Source organism: Phyllobates terribilis, unplaced genomic scaffold (genome assembly GCF_046119375.1).
Source record: "Phyllobates terribilis strain yellow unplaced genomic scaffold, ASM4611937v1 Scaffold_1__5_contigs__length_1240528914, whole genome shotgun sequence".
Taxonomy (NCBI): domain Eukaryota; kingdom Metazoa; phylum Chordata; class Amphibia; order Anura; family Dendrobatidae; genus Phyllobates; species Phyllobates terribilis.
Window position 1 is genome coordinate 663933503 of NW_027362761.1, and position 19908 is coordinate 663953410.

General features: G+C 46.7%; 1 protein-coding gene across 4 annotated transcripts in view; it reads left to right on the plus strand.

Annotated features, from left to right (window-relative positions):
- The window catches only part of CRTC1 (CREB regulated transcription coactivator 1), a 581448-nt gene that overhangs the window by 351239 nt on the left and 210301 nt on the right, over positions 1-19908 (plus strand). For all 4 annotated transcript variants that reach the window (XM_073684981.1, XM_073684999.1, XM_073684990.1 and 1 more), the window contains exon 8: positions 1697-1917. In XM_073684981.1, coding sequence (XP_073541082.1) covers positions 1697-1917 — 221 coding nt within the window. The remainder of the gene's footprint in view (positions 1-1696; positions 1918-19908) is intronic.

Sequence of the window (19908 nt, forward strand, 5' to 3'; positions counted from 1 at the left end):
CTGGTATGTATAGCCCCTCATCCTAATCCTGGTATGTATGGCCCCCTCATCTTTATCCTGTTATGTATGACCCCCTCAGCGTTATCCTGGTATGTATGGCCCCCTCATCTTTATCCTGTTATGTATGCCCCCCTCAGCTTTACCGTGGTATGTATGGCCCCCTCATCTTTACCCTGGTATGTATGACCCCCTCATCTTTACCCTGGTATGTATGGCCCCCTCATCTTTACCCTGGTATGTATGGCCCCCTCATCCTTACCCTGGTATGTATGGCCCCCTCATCCTTATCATGCTGCACATAAAAAAAATAAACACTCCTACTCACCTTTCTTCTCTCCTCCAGCGCTGCGTCCGGTCTGCCCGCACTGATCTCTCCGTGTGAGCCGCGCATGGCGTCACTGCCATGCATGGCTCACAAGTAGAGATCAGCTGCCGGAAGTCACTGCTCCCCACACCGTGACTGTGTGCACGGGGAGTAGTGACTTCATGCTCCTTCATAGCCAGCACACAGCGTAGCCGCGCTGCACTTGTTAACTTCCCTGTGTGCTGGCCCGGCCGAAGAAGAAGCAGCGGCCGTGCGCAGCTGCTGGAGGAGTGGTCCGGGGGCCCTCCGCCTCTGACTGCCGGTATGTGCCGCGGCGCCGCACATATTATAATGAGGGCAATCTGGCCATGGGTCCCCCGGAGCCCCGGGCGGTAGCCCAGATTGCCCTTATTATAATCCGCCTATGATTGCACCAGATTCCAAAAGCAAGTGTGCTCTGTGGACTGTGATATATTGCTGGACCCTGGTTAATACTGCAAACAATAACTTAGTCAAGATGTTACATATGTATGTATGGATCTAAATAAAAATAAATCTTTTCCCAAGTGAGTTAGGTCAAAGTGTGGATCACACCGTCACACTTTGTGAAGTTGATTTTTTTTCCCTTTCCACACTATTTTGTAACCAAGTTAGTGAGGCAACTGAAGTAAGCATCATTGTAACTAATATAGCAGCATATTGTGGAGGTTCATGCATATAAAATAGTACATACAAAAAAACAAGCATAAGCTTTTTTAGCATCCAAAATTTAACTGTCAAAATTTAATTGTGAATATAACAAAATTTTAAATGAGCATTTTTCATTCTGTTCTGTGACCTCTGACTGTCACACTATTTCAACTTTCTGCCTTTTTATTGTCAGACATTCAGCGACTGGAAAAGTTGACACTTTTTGCACCTTGGGGTCATTGTGACTGCCGTTTCATCTTCCACATCCAAGCTAATGCATTTTATGGGTCATTCTGTTACAATGGTGTCCCTTTAAAACCGCTGCTATGAATTAATTTAATTTTTATCCACCAAACAAAAACAACTGTTTTTTATTGCAAATTTGTGGCATAATGTACAATGCTGTTGTGTTTTTTTTACATTTTTTTTAATTCAATTTTCAAGTTCCCTTAATGGTTGTGTGTAGGTGTATTTTTTTCCCTTTGCGGCAATATATAATGAATACATTCCTTTTGTAAAAGATGATGGTTTTAATTTGTTCTTGATGTTTGTATTTAATATAAACTTGTCCTTTTTCATATTTTTTTTATTCAATGTTTGTGAGAACGCTACAATACAGCTATGTGAAAGATTTTCTATGTGTAATAATAATTTGTTATTTAAGTTTTCTAATCTATCTTATGTCTGTCTTCATTATTGAAGCATTTACCCATCAAATGAACAGGAGAACACTACAAGCCTCATACCTGCTACACACAACACAGGAGGCTCGCTACCTGACCTGACAAACATCCACTTCCCTTCTCCATTACCAATTCCTCTAGATCCTGAGGAGTCTACATTCCCGACACTGTCAAATTCCAACAGTACTGGCAATCTTGCAACAAATTTAACTCACCTGGGTATTAGCACTGCCAGCCCAGGTAAGCGGTCATAAGCTATTTATTTATTTGCTTAGTACCTATGTGTGTGTATATACTGTGTGTATATATATATATATATATATATATATATATATATATATATATATATATATATATACACACACACACTAACTATTGAACCTGTTCTGTGTCCGGGTGGCGAGCATTTTTATTGGTACATTTGCTGCGACATTTTTTTTTTTAAAGACCGTGTTTGCGAATTCACATATACAGTGTCTTCAGTAAAATGGCGCCGGAAATCACGGTATGCGCACGCGCTTACTCCAGCGCCATTTTATTGAAGTAATGAAATGTAATGTATTACAATGTCGACATAGCCGTGTGCACGTGCCGGCCATGGGGATGATGGCGATGGGTGGTGCCTGTGCAAAGCTATGTTGATATTGTAGTACGTTACTTCAATAAAATGGTGCCGGTGTCAGCGCATGTGCATACTGCGCTATCCGGCTTCATTTTATTGAAGACACTGTATATGCGAATTCGCAGACAGTCTTTTAAAAAAAAAAAAAAGAAAATGACACCAGATAGAGCGCTGACTTCGGCGCCATTTTATTTAAGCATTGTGCTACAAAATTAAAGGAATTCTGTCATCAGAAATAACGTTAACCTGCAGATATGTGGTTAATCTGCAGGTTAATAGCTTTATTATGCTGTCCAGCGACCACATGCAGCCAAATGCAGCGGGGAGAAAATTAACTTTAGTCTTCCCGCCAGAATTCGGTTTCAGTCAAGGAGACGGGGGCGGGGCCTCCAGCACTGACTGACTCTGTCTCTTCATTGAGGCTAGTTGTCATTCATGGACAAGGTTACAGCAGCCGCTCTATATTCTCAAAGCAATGACTGAATCGGAGCTGACCCAGACCCTGTGACTGAAACCGAATGCTCCCCCATCCTGATATATGCTCCCCCATCCTGGTCGCCCACCCTGGTATATGCTCCTCCATCCTGGTATATGGTCCCCCATGCTGGTATATGCTCTCCCATCCTGGTATATGGTCACCCATCCTGGAATATGATCTCTCATCCTGGTCCCCCATCCTGGTATATGCTCCCCATCCTTGTCCTCCATCCTGGTATATGTTTCCCATCCTGGTATATTCTCCCCCATCATGGTATATGCTCTCCCATCTTAGTTCCCCATCCTGGTATATGCTCCCCCATCTTAGTTCCCCATCCTGGTATATGCACCCCCATCCTGGTTACCCATCCTTGAATATGCTCCCCCATCTTGGTATATGCTCCCCCATCCTGGTTTCCAATCCTGGTATATGCTTTTCCATTCTGGTCCTCCGTCCTGGTATATGCTCCCTCATTTTGGTCCCCCATCCTGGTATATGCTACCTCATCCTGGTAAATGCTCCCCTATCCTGGTTTCTCATCCTGGTATATGCTACCCCATTCTGGTATATGCTCCTCCATTCTGGTCCACCATTTTGGTATATGCTCCCCCATCCTGGTCCTCTATCCTAGTATATGCACCCCCATCCTGGTTTATTCTCCCCCATCCTTTTCCTCATCCTGGTATATGCTACCCGATGCTGGTCTCCCATCCTGGTATATGCTCCCCCATCCTGGTATATGGTTCCCCCATCCTGGTATATGCTCCCCCATTCTGGTCCCCAATCCTGGTATATGCTCCCCCATCCTGCCTGCACTACTGTTCTATCAATACCAAAAAAACAACTCCTCCTCACCTTTCCTTGCTCCCCTGCAGCACGTCGTCTGCGTTATTTAATGGCGCCGGAATCAGCACGTGCGCATACTGCACTATTCATCGCCAGTTTGTTAAAGACACTGTGTGCAAATTTGTCTTCAGCAAAATGGCGGTATGTGGTCAGCATCTCCGGCGCCACACTCGTCCATCCTCGTCCTCCTCCCTGTCACCTGTAACGGCTGGATGTGTACTTCTGTCTGCGGCCACAGTGTGCAGACGCAGTCTGTAGAGGCTTTGGACAGAAGGACACATCCCTGATTATATTATAGATATACATACAAACGTGGTCAAATTGTTGGTACCCCTCGTTTAATGAAAGAAATACCCACAATGGTCACAGAAATAACTTGAATCTGACAAAAGTTATAATAAATTAAAAATCTATGAAAATGAACAAATGAAAGTCAGACAATGCTTTTCGACCCTGCTTCCACATAATTTTTAAAAAAATGTAACTCCTGAAATAGCCCTGGACAGAAATGATGGTACTTTTAACTTAATATTTTGTTGAACCTTTTGAGGCAATCACTGCAATCAAACGATTCCTGTAACTGTCAATGAGACTTCTATGCCTCTCGGTTTTTTTTGCCCACTCCTCATGAGCAAACTGCTCCAGTTGTCTTGTGTTTGAAGGTTGCCTTTTCCAGACGGCATGTTTCAGCTCTTTCCAAAAATAGGATTTAGGTCAGGGCTCATAGAAGACCTCCTCAGAATAGTCCAATGTTTTCCTCTTAGCCATTCTTGGGTGTTTTTAGCTGTGTGTTTTAGGTCATTATCCTGCTGCAAGACCCATCACCTATGACTGAGACCAAGCTTTCTGACACTGGGCAGCACATTTCTCTCTAGAATCCCTTGATAGTCTTGAGATTGCATTGTACCTTGCACAGATTCAAGACACCCTGTGCCAGATGCAGCAAAGCAGCCCCAGAACATAACAGAGCCTCCTCCATGTTTCACAGTAGGGATAGTGTTCTTTTCTTGATATGCTTCATTTTTCCATCTGTGAACATAGAGCTGATGTGCCTTGCCAAAAACTTCAATTTTTGTCTCATCTGTCCATAGGACATTCTCCCAGAAGCTTGTCAACATGTAGTTTGGCAAATTCCAGTCTGGCTTTTTTATGATTTTTTTTTTCAACAATGGTGTTCTCCTTGGTCGTCTCCCATGAAGCCCACTTTAGATCAAACAATGACGGATGGTGCGATCTGACACTGATGTTCCTTGAGCTTGAAGTTCACCTTTAATCTCTTTAGAAGCTATTCCGGGCTCTTTTGTTAGCATTCGTATTATCCGTCTCTTTGATTTGTCATCAATTTTCCTCTTGCAGCCACGTCCAGGGAGGTTGGCTTACAGTCCCAAGGATCTTACATTTCTGAATAATATGTGCAACTGAATTCACAGGAACATCAAGCTGCTTGGAGATGGTCTTCTAACCTTTACCTTTAACATGCTTGTCTATAATTTTCTTTCTAATCTCCTGAGACAACTCTTTCCTTTGCTTCCTCTGGTCCATGTTGAGTGTGGTACACACCATGTCACCAAACAGCACAGTGAGTATCTGTAGCCCTATATACAGGCCCACTGACTGATTACAAGATTGTAGATTCCTGTGATACTAATTAGTGGATACAACTTGACTTAACATGTCCCTTTTGTCACAATATTTTCAGGGGTACCATCATTTCTGTCCAGGCCTATTTCATGAGTTTAATTTTTTTTTAAATTCTGTGGAAGCAGGGTTGAAAAACACTGTCTGACTTTCATTTGTTCATCTTCATAGATTTTTAATTTATTATTACTTTTGTCACATTCAAGTTATTTCTGTGACCATTGTGGGTTTTTCTTTCATTAAACGAGGGGTACCAACAATTTTGACCGTGTGTATGCATTTAGGTATGGTGTATTATATGTAACTGGCTTTTGGGTACTCGATTTGATAAAAAAAAAACCCTCTCTTCCTAAATCCTCACAGGGTGCTTTAAGATAGGTCAAATGGTCAGGTATATGTCAAATGAATGTGCTTGTGACACATGTTTGGTAACTTTGGGACACTACTTTTTGGGGTTGCTGAGAAGAATTATCAATAATGTTTTACAATACCATTCTAGTTATAATATAAGTAAACAGCAGACAGGACAGATAATTTGACAAATGCTAAGAATTTTTTTGCAACTGCTTTCAATGTGCATCTGCAACAAAATCTACATTTGCTGTGGATTTCACCACTGCTGCATTTAAAAAGGTGCCATGGAAAAAAAACATAGAAAATTTGCAAAAATGGAACATATTAATGTTTTTAATATTTTTTTTAAATACCTTTTTTTTTAATGGTGGAAAATGTGAACATTTTTAAAGTGTTTTGATATTTTCTACTTTTAACCCCTTTCCGACCAAGTCAGTAATAGTACGTAGCTGTGCCCTGGGACTTATGGACCATCTACGTACTATTACACATAATGCGATCGCGCCTGCACACAAGCGGTGCGGTGCGATCGCCGCCGGGTGTCAGATGATTGTCACAGCTGTCACCCAGTTCTATGTGCCAGGATTGGTCCCTCACCGCTCCAAGCACATTAACCCCTGCAATGCTGCGTTCGAAGTCGATCGCAGCATTGCGGGGGCAAGGGGAGGTAAGCGCCTATACTTACCTCCTCTCTGGCGTCTAGCGATGTCTGCGGTGGCTCCTCGATGTTGCCATGATGACCCAATGTCATCATGACAACATCCGGGTCACCAGGAGGTAGGAAGTTACTTTGGTCATGCACAGTGCATGACCAAGGTAACGTCTCCCTGTATGCAGCGCTGACAGGATGCATGGCATAGGGAGCTGCTGCTCTCTATGTTATACAGCCGATCAGGCTGCAAAAAGCTGCCTTATCAATTTTATCACATGCAGAGCGACATAAAAAAAATAAAAATACGGAATTGTTGTTTTTTGTTTATTCTGCCTCCCAAAAATCGGAGTAGAAAGCGATCAAAAAATGTAATGTGCCCAAAAATGGTACCAATAAAAAGTCAACTTGTCCCGCAAAAAACAAGCCGTCACATGACTGTCGGCCAAAATATGGAAAAAATATAGCTCTCAAAATATGGCGATGCAAAAACTAGTCTTTGCAACAAAAAAAAGCGTCTTTTAGTGTGTGACAGCTGTCAATCATAAAAACCTGATATGAATCTGGTATCGCTGTAATGACACCGACCTGAAGAATAAAGTCATCTAATCACTTATACCACACGAGGAACGGTGTAAAAAAATAAACTCTAGGGTTAGGGTTGGCCTAGGGTTAGGGTTGGCCTAGGGTTGGGCTAGGGTTGGGCTAGGGTTGGGGTTGTGTTAGGGTTGGGCTAGGGTTGGGGTTGTGTTAGGGTTGGGCTGGGGTTAGGGTTGGGGTTAGGGTTGTGTTAGGTTTGTGCTAGGGTTAGGGTTAGGCTACGGTTAGGGTTGGGGTTGTATTAGGGTTGGGATTTTTTGAAAAGTAAAAACAAAAATGACGATATGGTGACCAGTGTTGAGCGCAAGTGCTCGCTACTTGAGTTTGCATCGGGTGCTCAGGTATGAACTGAGTATCGCGGGTGTCCGAATGACATGCTCGAATCTCTGCCCCATATGCTTTGTGGCCAAAAAAAACGTTGCTACGATTGCCTGCCATGCACAAGCAATCCCCGCATGTTTTTTTGGGTGTATAACAACCGTGAAACATGCAGGGCGCGGACTCGAACATGTCACTCGAGCACCCGAGATACATGGTGCATACCCGAGTACCCGATGCAAACTCAAGTAGCGAGCACTGGCGCTCAAGACTAATGACTACTTATTCAATATAATGACCTAATGTTATCAAATTTTGTCATTCCTCCGGGTTCAAAATGTACACTATGCCCCTTGATAAAATCCTTGAGGGGTCTATTTTCCAAAATGGAGTCATTTTTGGGGGATTTCCACTATTTAGGCACATCAGGGGCTCCTGAAATACGACATGCCGTCCGCTCTTGATTCCAGCCAATTTTGCGTTCAAAAAGTGCTCCTTCCCTTCTGAACCCTGACATGCACCTAAACAGTGTATTTTCCCCATATATGGGGTATTGGCTTACTCAGGAGAAATTGCACAGTTTTTACGTTCCAATTTCTCCTCTTACCCTTGTGAAAATAAAAAAATTGGGGCTAAAAGATGATTTTTGTGGAAAAAGTTAGATTTTTTTATTTTCACGGCTCTATGTTATAAACTTCTGTGAAGCACCTGGGGGTTAAAGGGTGCTCACCACAGATCTTTATAAGTTCCCTGAGGGGTCTAGTTTCCAAAATGGTGTCACTTGTGCGGGTTTTCCACTGTTTAGGCTCATCAGGAGCTCTCCAAATGCAACATGGTGTCCGCTAATTATTGAAGCAAATTTTACTTTCAAAAAAGTCAAATGGCGCTCCTTCCCTTCCGAACACTGCCATGCGCCCAAGCAGTGTTTTTTCCCCACATATGGGGTATCGGCTTACTCAGGAGGATTTGCACAACAAGTTGCAAGCATGGTGCAATTTCTTCTGTTACCCTTATGAAAATGCAAAATCAAGGGCTGAAAAACATTTTTGTGGCAAAAATGTGAAAATTTTATTTTCGTGGTTCCATGTTATAAACTTCTGTGAAGCACCCGGGGGTTAAGGGTGCTCAGCACATATCTAGATAAGTTCCCTGAGGGGTCTAGTTTCCAAAATGGTGTCACTTGTGGGGGGGGGTTTCCACTGTTTAGGCACATCAGGGGCTCTCCAAATGCAACATGGCTTCCTCTAATTATTCAAGCAAATTTTACATTCAAAAAGTCAAATGGCGCTCCTTCCCTTCCGAACCCTGCCGTGCGCCCAAACAGTTTTCCCCACATATGGGGTATATGTGTGCTCAGTGGAAATTGCACAACAAATTTTGGGGTCCATTTTTTCCTGTTACCCCTGCAAAAATAAAAAAATTGGGGTCTAAAGTAACATTTTTGTGAAAAAATTAAAATCTTAATTTTTTTCTTCCCCATTCCAAAAATTCCTGTGAAGCACCTGAAGGGTTAATAAACTTCTTGAATGTGGTTTTGAGCACCTTGAGGGGTGCAGTTTTTAGAATGGTGTCACTTTTGGGTATGTTCTGTCATAAAAGCCCCTCAAAGTCACTTCAAATATGATGTGGTCCCTAAAAAAATGGTGTTGTAAATTTTGTTGTAAAAATGAGAAATCGCTGGTCAACTTTTAACCCTTATAGCTCCGTAATAAAAGAAAATTTTAGTTCCAAAATTATGCTGATGTAAAGTAGACATGTGGAAAATGTTATTTATTAACTATTTTGTGTGACATATCTCTCTGATTTAAGGGCATAAAAATTCAAATTTTGAAAATTGCAAAAATTTAAATTTTTTTGCCAAATTTCCGATTTTTTCACAAGTAAACACAAGTGATATCGAAGAAATTTTACCACTTTCATGAAGTACAATATGTCACGAAAAAATACTCTCAGAATCAGGTGGATCCGTTGAAGCGTTCCAGAGTAATTACCTCATAGTGACAGTGGTCAGATTTGTAAAAATTGGCCCGGTCAATAACGTGCAAACCACCCTCGGGGGTAAAGGGGTTAAAGACTAGGTGGAGTGTGACACCCCAGGGGTCTGGTTGCCACAGTAACGTAATGTTATGTCTGAGAGCAGGTGGGAGGTCCTTTGGTCAGGGATCCTGTGCATGCCACACCTCCTGCCCAGTCTTGGGAGGGGAAGAACTTCCCCTATAAAAACCTGGGGCTGAGGCAGGGTGAGTGAGTAGAAGAAGAGAAGAAGTAGAGACAGCATAGGAAGAAACAGCAGTTACAAGGAGTCAGGGGCTGGCAGCTGCAGAGTTCGCCCTGACTAAGAAGACTTTTTACCGGACCCGGAGTCCGAGGCTGTGGGGACTAATTCCTACCCAGCAGCAGAATCCGTCAGGCAGGGGATTTCAGGTCCTCTGGCCCAGAAGCCCGAAGGCACGGTCACACGCGTGGGACCAGCACCGCCATCATGGAGCGGAAGCCATTAGAAGGCCCCGAGTCACCGGCCATACGGGTGAGCACCACACGGTACACTCAGGGACGTGGGCTACTTACATCAGCTTCTAGCAAGGTAGCCAGAAGAGTACAGTCAGTTTGGGAGGCCTACAACTACGCCTGGCCAGGGGAGATCCCATCTGCTCAAGGACTGACCAGGCCCCGTTCGCTAGCAAGTACTCCGGGAGGGTCTTTTGTTGTTACCAGTAAAGACCCTGAACTACACCGTACCGTCTCTGAGTGGTTCCTGCTACCCCCATCATCCACGTCGGCTGCCCTGAGGCCATACCCCTCCCGTTGGGGGTTATACTATCACGCTGCACAATCCCACCATCGGCCTCAGCGGTCTGCCCTGCAGCAGCAGCCCCCTGGCTGCACTCAACGGGTGGCGTAGTCATCAACCATTTACTACTAATAGACTGCCGTCTAGTTTGACTCCCTGGGCACGGACCGGGTCACCGCCACGAGACTACAACCCTCCACAGATCCGGCTCCGGGTAAGCTCCCGCGTGCGCAGCGCGACACAGGCCCAGGGGCGCGTCAACTTTGGCGTAGTCGGCAGGATTACGTGCCCGCAACAACCGGGTACTGCGTGCCTGAAAAAGAGACTGTTCAAACTTACCAGTGGTGAAGATTCCCGCTATCCGTGGAGGTTTCCCGCCATCCGGCGCCATCTTCTACCTTCTTCCCGCCATCCGCGAAGTTTTCCCGCCATCCGGCGCCATCTTCGACCTTCTTCCCGCCATCCGTGGAGTTTTCCCGCCATTGGACGCCATCTTGAGGACGCCGCGCGGGAAGAAGAGGGGCGTGGACTCCGAAAGCGCGCGAGAACTGAAGCCCCGCCTCACGTCCGGACGTTGCGTAAGGTCCTGGAAGGAGCCCAGCAGACGCCGACGTCACCGGAGCGCGACGGAAGGTTCTCAACCCTGACGATCCACTGCGGAGCCGCGGCCTACGGAACAGGATCATCGCAAGGTAGGCCACGGTCCACTAGGGGGGAGGAAGATGTCGGATACGGAGGAGAGCTTCACTGCCTCAACCCCCGCCAGCGCCACCGCTGCTGCAGTTATGCCCTTCACCATGCCCTATATCCCGGGAGCAGCTTGGCTACCCCAGTACTCAGGGGAGTCACATACCCTGCATGACTTTAGAGAAAAGCTGGATAGCCTCTTCCAGGTGTACCCCCTCACAGAAGAGCAAAAAGTGAGCATCCTGGTGGCCCAACTAACCGGGGCAGCCAAAAGGGAAGTAAAATCCTGGCCACCTGGGAGGAAGACTGTCGCAGAGATACTAACCCGGCTGAGGGACACCTTTGATACCCGCACCTCAGCCGAGATCAAGCTTAGATTCTACGGGTGCAAGCAGCGAGCGCATGAGAGTATAAGGGACTATGCACTAAACCTACAAGAGGCCCTGAGGGCCATAAAGCAGACCGACCCTGATGGGGTGGGAAACGAGGACAGGCTGTTGACTGAACAATTTATAGAGGGTTTATATTGCAATGCCCACCGAACCCAGTTGCGGGCAATGGCCTTACAGGATCCCCATCTGGACTTTGCACAGTTCAAGGACAGAGCTATCCGGGTGCTCCGAGAACCGGCACCGGGTGGCGTTGTGACCCACAGGCGCCCAGCTATCACTTACCACCAGGGGGCGGCGCCCTTGTCGGCAGGGCCTGTGGGAGCTGATGCGCAGGCTTTGGACAATGACCCGGCTCCAGACCTACACCATCAGGTCCAAGAGCTAGCTAAGAGCGTTGCTGCGCTAACCCGAACTGTGCAGTCTTTACAGGTTTCCACCCCAGGGAAGATCCAGCTGGCATCCGGACCGGAGGACATCCCGTGGCGTCGACCAAGGAGGACCCCACCGGCCAGAGGAAGACCCAGTGACCGATACAGCGAGGACGGACGACCCATCTGCCGCCGCTGCAATCAACCCGGACATATGGAAAGGTACTGTTCTTTAAACGGGCACAACCTGGGGTAGAGGGCCAACCCCCAGGAAAAAGATCACCAGGCCCATCGAACTGGCGCGACAGATATGTGGGAGGACGTCCAGTCTTGCCTGTGGTACTGGATGGCATTCCCATGAGTGCCCTATTGGACACCGGGTCACAGGTCACCACCATCCCGTACGTGCTCTTCAAGCAGTACTGGAATGACTCGGATATTACCCGCTACCCTGACGACGACCTGAGTATCATCGCCAGCAATGGTCAGCCCGTGCCACAGATCGGATTTAAAGAGGTGACCATCAAAATTGGTAGAGTCGAACTGGCCGCACAGGGACTGATCATTGTAGATATTGATAAACATGAGAGTCACCCAAAAATAACTCTAGGAACTAATGTAATTGAAAATTGTCTTGCAGAGGTGATTTTCCTTTTACAGCAGGTTGCCAAGAATGCCAGCTCCGGCGAGCAGCGGGTGCTCCAGAAAGAGATCCGGGCACTGATGCAACGGCAACAAGTGGAACTCTCCGGCGGTGAGATTGGTAGCGTAAGAATGTGTGACCCTTTTCCTATTGCCATGCCCCCAAAAAGTGAAATGATGATTTGGTGCCGGGCAGCTATTGGTCTGAGAGGTAGAGATTACCAGGCAATGGTAGAACCAGTTTACTCAGACAGTAGGCCCACCATTTTGACAGCACGGGGGGTGGTCAATGTACGCCATGGGAGGGTGCCCCTTCGCATAATAAATATCGGGGAGAGGGAAGTGTACCTGCCCCGGTATGCCACGCTAGCCAAATTATATACCACTAATCAAAATTCTATACAATCTGTGGAACCCTTGCCTCCATCTCACCCGGAGGAAGGTAACGGCTCTAAGAAAGACATGGAGGACTGGTGTCAGCAACTACATCTGGGTACTGACTCCACTCCCTCACACCAGAAACAAGGAGTCTATCGGGTGGTTCAAGAGTATGAGAGAGTGTTTAGTAAACACCCGTTAGACTTCGGGCGAGTCAAGGGGGTAGAACACCGCATCCCCACGGGAGATCATCCTTCCATAAAAGAGAGGTATCGACCCGTACCCCCTGCACATTACCAACACGCCAAGGGGATGCTTAGAGACATGAAGGAGGCTGGGGTAATCCGGGATAGCTGTAGCCCCTGGGCAGCCCCACTAGTTTTAGTCAAAAAGAAAGACAACACCATGAGGATGTGTGTAGATTACCGGAAAATCAACCGTATCACACACAAGGATGCGTACCCCTTGCCAAGGATAGAGGAGTCATTGGCTGCTTTAAGATCTGCTAACTTCTTCTCTACCTTGGATCTCACTAGCGGGTACTGGCAGGTTCCTGTAGCAGAGGCGGACCGGGAGAAGACCGCATTCACCACCCCGATGGGACTTAGCGAGTTCACCTGCATGCCGTTCGGACTCTGCAACGCCCCAGGAACCTTCCAACGATTAATGGAGTGCTGTCTGGGCCACAGAAACTTCGAGACGGTCCTGTTGTACCTGGACGATGTCATCGTATACTCCAAAACTTATGAGGACCACCTGAAACACCTGGCGGAGGTGTTCGAAGCTCTGGCGAGTTACGGCCTAAAGGTGAAACCCTCCAAGTGTCACCTCCTGAAACCAAAGGTGCAATACCTGGGACACGTGGTGAGCGCTGACGGAGTGGCTCCCGACCCCGATAAGATCACCGCAATTAAGGGATGGCCAAGCCCCTCCAGCGTAAAAGAAGTGCGGCAGTTCCTAGGGTTGGTAGGCTACTACCGAAGGTTTATTCCCGGTTTCACCAAAAAGGCAGCGCCTATGCAGGACCTCCTGATAGGCCAGTCCCGGAAGGCCAAGAACCAGAAGCCGCCCTTCAAATGGGAGGAGCTGGAAGAAGAGTCCTTCCGCCAGCTGAAGATGGCCCTCACGGGGGACGAAATCCTGGCGTACCCGGATTATAGTCAGCCCTTTATCCTCTACACCGACGCCAGTAACATCGGGCTAGGAGCTGTACTGTCCCAGATCCAGCAGGGGAAGGAACGAGTAATCGCCTACGCCAGCCGAAAACTGCGACCCACTGAAAGGAACCCCGAGAATTACAGCTCATTTAAGCTAGAGTTCCTGGCCGTAGTATGGGCAATCACTGAGCGCTTTAAGCATTACCTCGCTTCTTCCCGGTTCACCGTGTACACGGATAACAACCCGTTGACACACCTGGACACGGCAAGACTCGGTGCCCTGGAGCAGAGGTGGATGGCCCGTCTGTCCAACTATGAGTTCACAATCAAATACCGGGCAGGACGCTCCAATACTAACGCGGACGCCCTGTCCAGGATGCCCAACCTGCCGGACGAAGGAGAAGATCCGGAGGGACTGGAAGAAGTTGAACTCCCTGCGTTCCACCGTCATGGGACTATCCAGTATTCCCACCGGGTAAGGAGTAAGCAGGCTGCTACGTTGAACCCCTTACCCCACTACAACTGGGCAGAAACGCAAGACAGCGACCCTGCCGTCCGACTGGTGAAGGAGATGCTGACTCGGCCGGAGGCTCGCCTTGAACCAGACGCTCCGGAGGAAGCCAAACAACTATGGGCAGAGAAGAGTCGACTATTCCTTTACAAGGGGAAGTTGTGCCGCAGAATGGTTAACTCCCGGACGCATGAACTTCTCTGGCAAGTAGTGGTGCCGCGAAGAGACGCAGCCATGGTGATGGAGGCATACCACGACGGAGCTGGACACTTCGGGTGGAAAAAGCTGGAGTTCCTGCTGCGCGAGCGGTTCCACTGGGTAGGCATGAGGGGAACCATCGAGAAGTGGTGCAGAGACTGTGGCCCGTGCAATCTGAGAAGGAAGGACCGGGCCAGCCAGAAGACTCCCCTGCAGTCCATCGTCACCCGGCAACCGTTGGAACTGGTAGCCTTGGATCATGTAAAACTGACCCCAAGCAGAAGTGGCTACGTCTACGCGTTAACCATCGTGGATCATTACTCTCGGTTCTTGGTTGTCGTCCCCGTCAAGGACTTAACGGCTCAAACAGCAGCTAGAGCCTTCCAGCAGCACTTCTGCCGTCCACACGGGTACCCGGACCAAGTGTTGACGGACCAGGGACCTGCCTTTGAAGCGGAGGTCTTCCAGGAATTCTGCAATCTGTATGGCTGCCGGAAGATAAGGACGACACCCTACCATCCGCAAACTAATGGACTTTGTGAAAAAATGAACCAGGTGGTAATGGATCTTCTAAAAACATTGCCCCTGGAAGAACGCAGTCTGTGGCCTGAGAAGTTGCCCGATCTGGTGGACCTATACAACCACATCCCGGTAGGTTCCACCAACTGTACCCCGGCTTACCTAATGAGGGCAAGACCTGGTAAGTTACCTGTTGACCTGGAAATGGGAGTCCTGACACCCGAGGACACTTCACCAGAAACAGACTGGGACACAGAGAGGCAGCAGCAGTACCGGAGAGTACAGGAGAGCGTGGAGCGAAGTCTCTGTCAGGCTAGGGAAAGACAAGAGAAGACATACAACCAGTATGCTCCCGCTGTTCCCCTGGTACCCGGAGAGCAGGTCTTGAAGAGGAAGAGACGGCTCCACAAGTTGGACGACCAGTGGGAGAAGGACCCGTACACCGTACTGCCCTCAAGCCACGAGAACCCGAAGGTCTGTACCATCAGTAAAGACGGAGGGGAAACCACAGCCATTGTATCCCGGGACCACCTGAAGAAGTGTCCCGAACAACTGAGGAACCCTGAAGAGGAACAAGAAGACCTTCGACCCGTGGAAGAAAGGGAAGATATGGTTAGTACCGTGCTCGGGGACTTCCCTCGGTCTTGGACTCAAGTCAATGGTGCAGTTGTGGTACCCGTACTCACCTTCCTCCAACCATCATCCCAAGAACCTACGGAGCAACGGGTAGAGCTGGAAGAACAGCCGGTCCAGGAGGCAGAAGACTCCACACAAGCAGAACAGGAGAATCAACCCTCTGCTTATAGTGAGCCTGCCGTACCCCTAGTGAGACAAAGAGCCGGTAGACAGCTGCCCAGTTTACCCTTGACAGCTCCTACACCCTGTAGTTCAGGGCCAGACAGTCAGCTCCGTAGGTCCACTAGGGCCACTAGAGGCCAGTTACCCGCACGTTGGAGGATCTAAATGTTTAAGCTATTTTATATGTTTACCTGTGTATAGTTGCTTGTGTGTAATTTTGTGTTTCTAGTTGTTTTTAGGAATCCTTGGTGGATTTACCGGGAATCCTTGTACATAGTTGGAGCGTAACCCAGGATGGACTAAAGACTGTCAAGGACTCGGGGTAGAACAGACCCCTACCTGGTTACGTCTCCCTGTTTCGGTGAAATGGACACCTTTGCTTTTCTTCAAAGACTGCACCCGGTTGCGGACACGCCGTGACCATCTTATTGTGTTTCCTTATTGTATTTTATTGTTATTGTTTTTACCTTGTTATGTTTTTCTATAATGTGTTTAGTCCCGGAGTACTAAATTTTACTAGGGGGGAATGTGACACCCCAGGGGTCTGGTTGCCACAGTAACGTAATGTTATGTCTGAGAGCAGGTGGGAGGTCCTTTGGTCAGGGATCCTGTGCATGCCACACCTCCTGCCCAGTCTTGGGAGGGGAAGAACTTCCCCTATAAAAACCTGGGGCTGAGGCAGGGTGAGTGAGTAGAAGAAGAGAAGAAGTAGAGACAGCATAGGAAGAAACAGCAGTTACAAGGAGTCAGGGGCTGGCAGCTGCAGAGTTCGCCCTGACTAAGAAGACTTTTTACCGGACCCGGAGTCCGAGGCTGTGGGGACTAATTCCTACCCAGTAGCAGAATCCGTCAGGCAGGGGATTTCAGGTCCTCTGGCCCAGAAGCCCGAAGGCACGGTCACACGCGTGGGACCAGCACCGCCATCGTGGAGCGGAAGCCATTAGAAGGCCCCGAGTCACCGGCCATACGGGTGAGCACCACACGGTACACTCAGGGACGTGGGCTACTTACATCAGCTTCTAGCAAGGTAGCCAGAAGAGTACAGTCAGTTTGGGAGGCCTACAACTACGCCTGGCCAGGGGAGATCCCATCTGCTCAAGGACTGACCAGGCCCCGTTCGCTAGCAAGTACTCCGGGAGGGTCTTTTGTTGTTACCAGTAAAGACCCTGAACTACACCGTACCGTCTCTGAGTGGTTCCTGCTACCCCCATCATCCACGTCGGCTGCCCTGAGGCCATACCCCTCCCGTTGGGGGTTATACTATCACGCTGCACAATCCCACCATCGGCCTCAGCGGTCTGCCCTGCAGCAGCAGCCCCCTGGCTGCACTCAACGGGTGGCGTAGTCATCAACCATTTACTACTAATAGACTGCCGTCTAGTTTGACTCCCTGGGCACGGACCGGGTCACCGCCACGAGACTACAACCCTCCACAGATCCGGCTCCGGGTAAGCTCCCGCGTGCGCAGCGCGACACAGGCCCAGGGGCGCGTCAGGAGCAGCTGCTGAAATTACCTTATGTACTTCAAGCTTACTTTAGGAGTGCTGTAAAAGTGGGTGGGGTCTGCTCATATGTATGATGTCACACCTCTCCTCCTCTTCTGGGTGAAGGCTAGAGGACTAGGGAGATTAAAGTTTACAATCATAGTGCAGTGGTGACTGCAACGTGACATTGACATGTGGAAAGTGTCTCAGAGGACGACTGCCAGCTGCTCGCTATTGTCAAGTGGTACAAATCTGAATATTTTTTTTACCCGATGTCTTCAGATTTTTTTCTCTTTGTTTTTTTGTGCTACTTTAGTGAATTACAAAAAAAAGTTTTGCGTTTTTATCTTCATTAGTTAATTGCTTATAGATTTCTGAAGTGTTGAAAGTCTGAATTTTGGGCTTCTATAAGGTTACATTTCTTATTATATCTCAAGTTAGAAATAAGATAAAGAGATGGCAGAGGCACCGTTTTGTTTAGAACGGTACAGGCATTAATTTGATGTGTCACAAGATTATGTTTGTTGATATTTTGTTTTTGAGGAGTCAAATTCAAAATTTTGGTGCGCAATTTTGGAAAACAATATGTTATAAAATTTTTAAAAAAGGTATATGTGTCACTTGAGTTATTGGTTACATTTGTACAAGGATTAAAGTTGGACTCTCCTTGGATCATATTTTTAAGTGTGATTTTCTAAATACAGTCTCATCCTAATCATATGCTTAGTACTAAAGTAAAAACTGCAATATTAAATATTTAAATATACGTGTATCAATTTTTTTTTTATTACAACACTAGACATGTCCTTTTTTACGTTTTTAAATAGAGTATAGTAGTTAAATCATCATGCTTTAAAGTAAAACAAAATGAACTAGTCTGAACAATTAATAATACTTCTTTAAACTGAGCTTTTATCATCAATTTGTCCCTTCTAGTTAGCGAGATTTAATCTTGTCCACAATCGCTTATGAACAATGCGTGTTTCCTTTTGTGTCAGTATGTCCGGCTGTTACGGGGTTTGGCTCCACAAAAGTTATGTCTGATTTGGGTTTATTTTTATAATGTCTGGTTTTCTTGGATACAAAATGGATGGGGATGGACAAGAAGGTGCAGAAAAGTCACTTCTACTTCTTCGTTGTGATAATCTTTGGAGAGTCCATTAGCTGGCAGTGCTGATCATATTCACAGGTCACATAACCAGTTGTGTCATCCATTGCAAATCTTGTACCATCTTCAATTACTTCATGGACTTTACTGTCATTGCTGAATGAAAAAATCCTTGTTTTTATTACTGTTTCACCCAATGGAATGAAAGTGTGATATTGCGGAGTCCCTTTAACCAATGTTTTATTGTAATTATTGCTATATTCCAGCCCTTCTGGGGTGTGCTTGTGGTACTCTCCTTTCCAGAACCTGCTCAGGTTGTCTCCGTTACTGGGCAGATGTGGGAGATGTGACTGGATTGATGGAGAGCAGTCTGTGCGTGAAGATATGAGCATTTATAAAGCTCATCTCCAGTCAGCTGTTTGTCGTGTAAAGAAGCAGCCGAAGCATCCCTCCACACTCCCAATATCTAAAAAAAAAAATATCTAAAAAAAAACCCACACGTTTTTTATGTGGAAAACCTAGACACTTTTAGACCACAAGCTGAACAGATCTGAATTCAAGATATATATATATATTTATTTATTTTTTTTTTTTTTTAAGTATGATCCCATTGAGAGCCCAACTTGAATTTTGGTACAGATGTGGCTAGGAGGATAGGAGGCACATGTGATTTTTTTTGCAAATTTAATATTATATTGATTTTTATATTGATATATTGATTTTTCGGAAGTGCTTTGTTGAAATTTTGCGTTTGATTCCGTATGGGTAAAATATTAACAAAGATAGATATTCTTGTGACATATCTATTAAAAGCCTGTACTGAGTTGAATGGTGTTTTATCCATTTCTCTATCTTGTTTCTTGGACCTGTAGAAGTGTTGAACCACCGCGAAACGGCTGTCATCCTCCTTTCCTTTCTCCTTTCATTCTGCTTCCCTGCACCCATTCCACGTCACATATAATGGAATAAAGGACTTTGAATTTTTTGCTGAATTGGTGAGTGCCACTTTTTCCTCTTTTCCTTAATGTGCGGTCTACAGTATCTTGTTTCTTGCGTTACGAGGAGAAACGTAAAGGCATGCAACACAGAAATTCTCATTTTTTCACAATGAAAATTAATTAAACTAAATTTTTTTTCTTCACATTTTGCATTCTCTAACACAGTATTACTGAAGAACAAATTCTCAAAAGAATTAAAAATATAGTGGTAATAATCATTGATTCATTTGGCGTGGAATGGACCCATACGCGGAGTGTATCACATGTTGTGGTTAGATACAGGGATCAGTCTAGTGTATCACATATGATGGGATTAGATACAGGGCTCAGTAAAGTGTATCATACAGGATGGAGTTAGATAAGTGTGAGCCCCGCTCTGTCCACTTCTGTGGGAGCAGTGGTGTAATGTGTGACCCCCCCGCTCCATCCACTTCTAGGGGAGCAGTGGTGGGTGTAATGTGTGACCCCCGCTATGTCCACTTCTAGGGGAACAGTGATGTAATGTATAATATACGCTGGGATGGGATACACAGAGTGTAGCACACAGTAAGATTGGATACGCAGAGTGTATCTTATGGTGGGATTGGATACGCGTGTCTGGGGGCTGTACCACGCATGATGGGTGTTAGATATACTGCTCTGCTATGTCAGTCAGAGGCATACAATGACTTAGCAGATCTCAGTCAGTGTTCAGG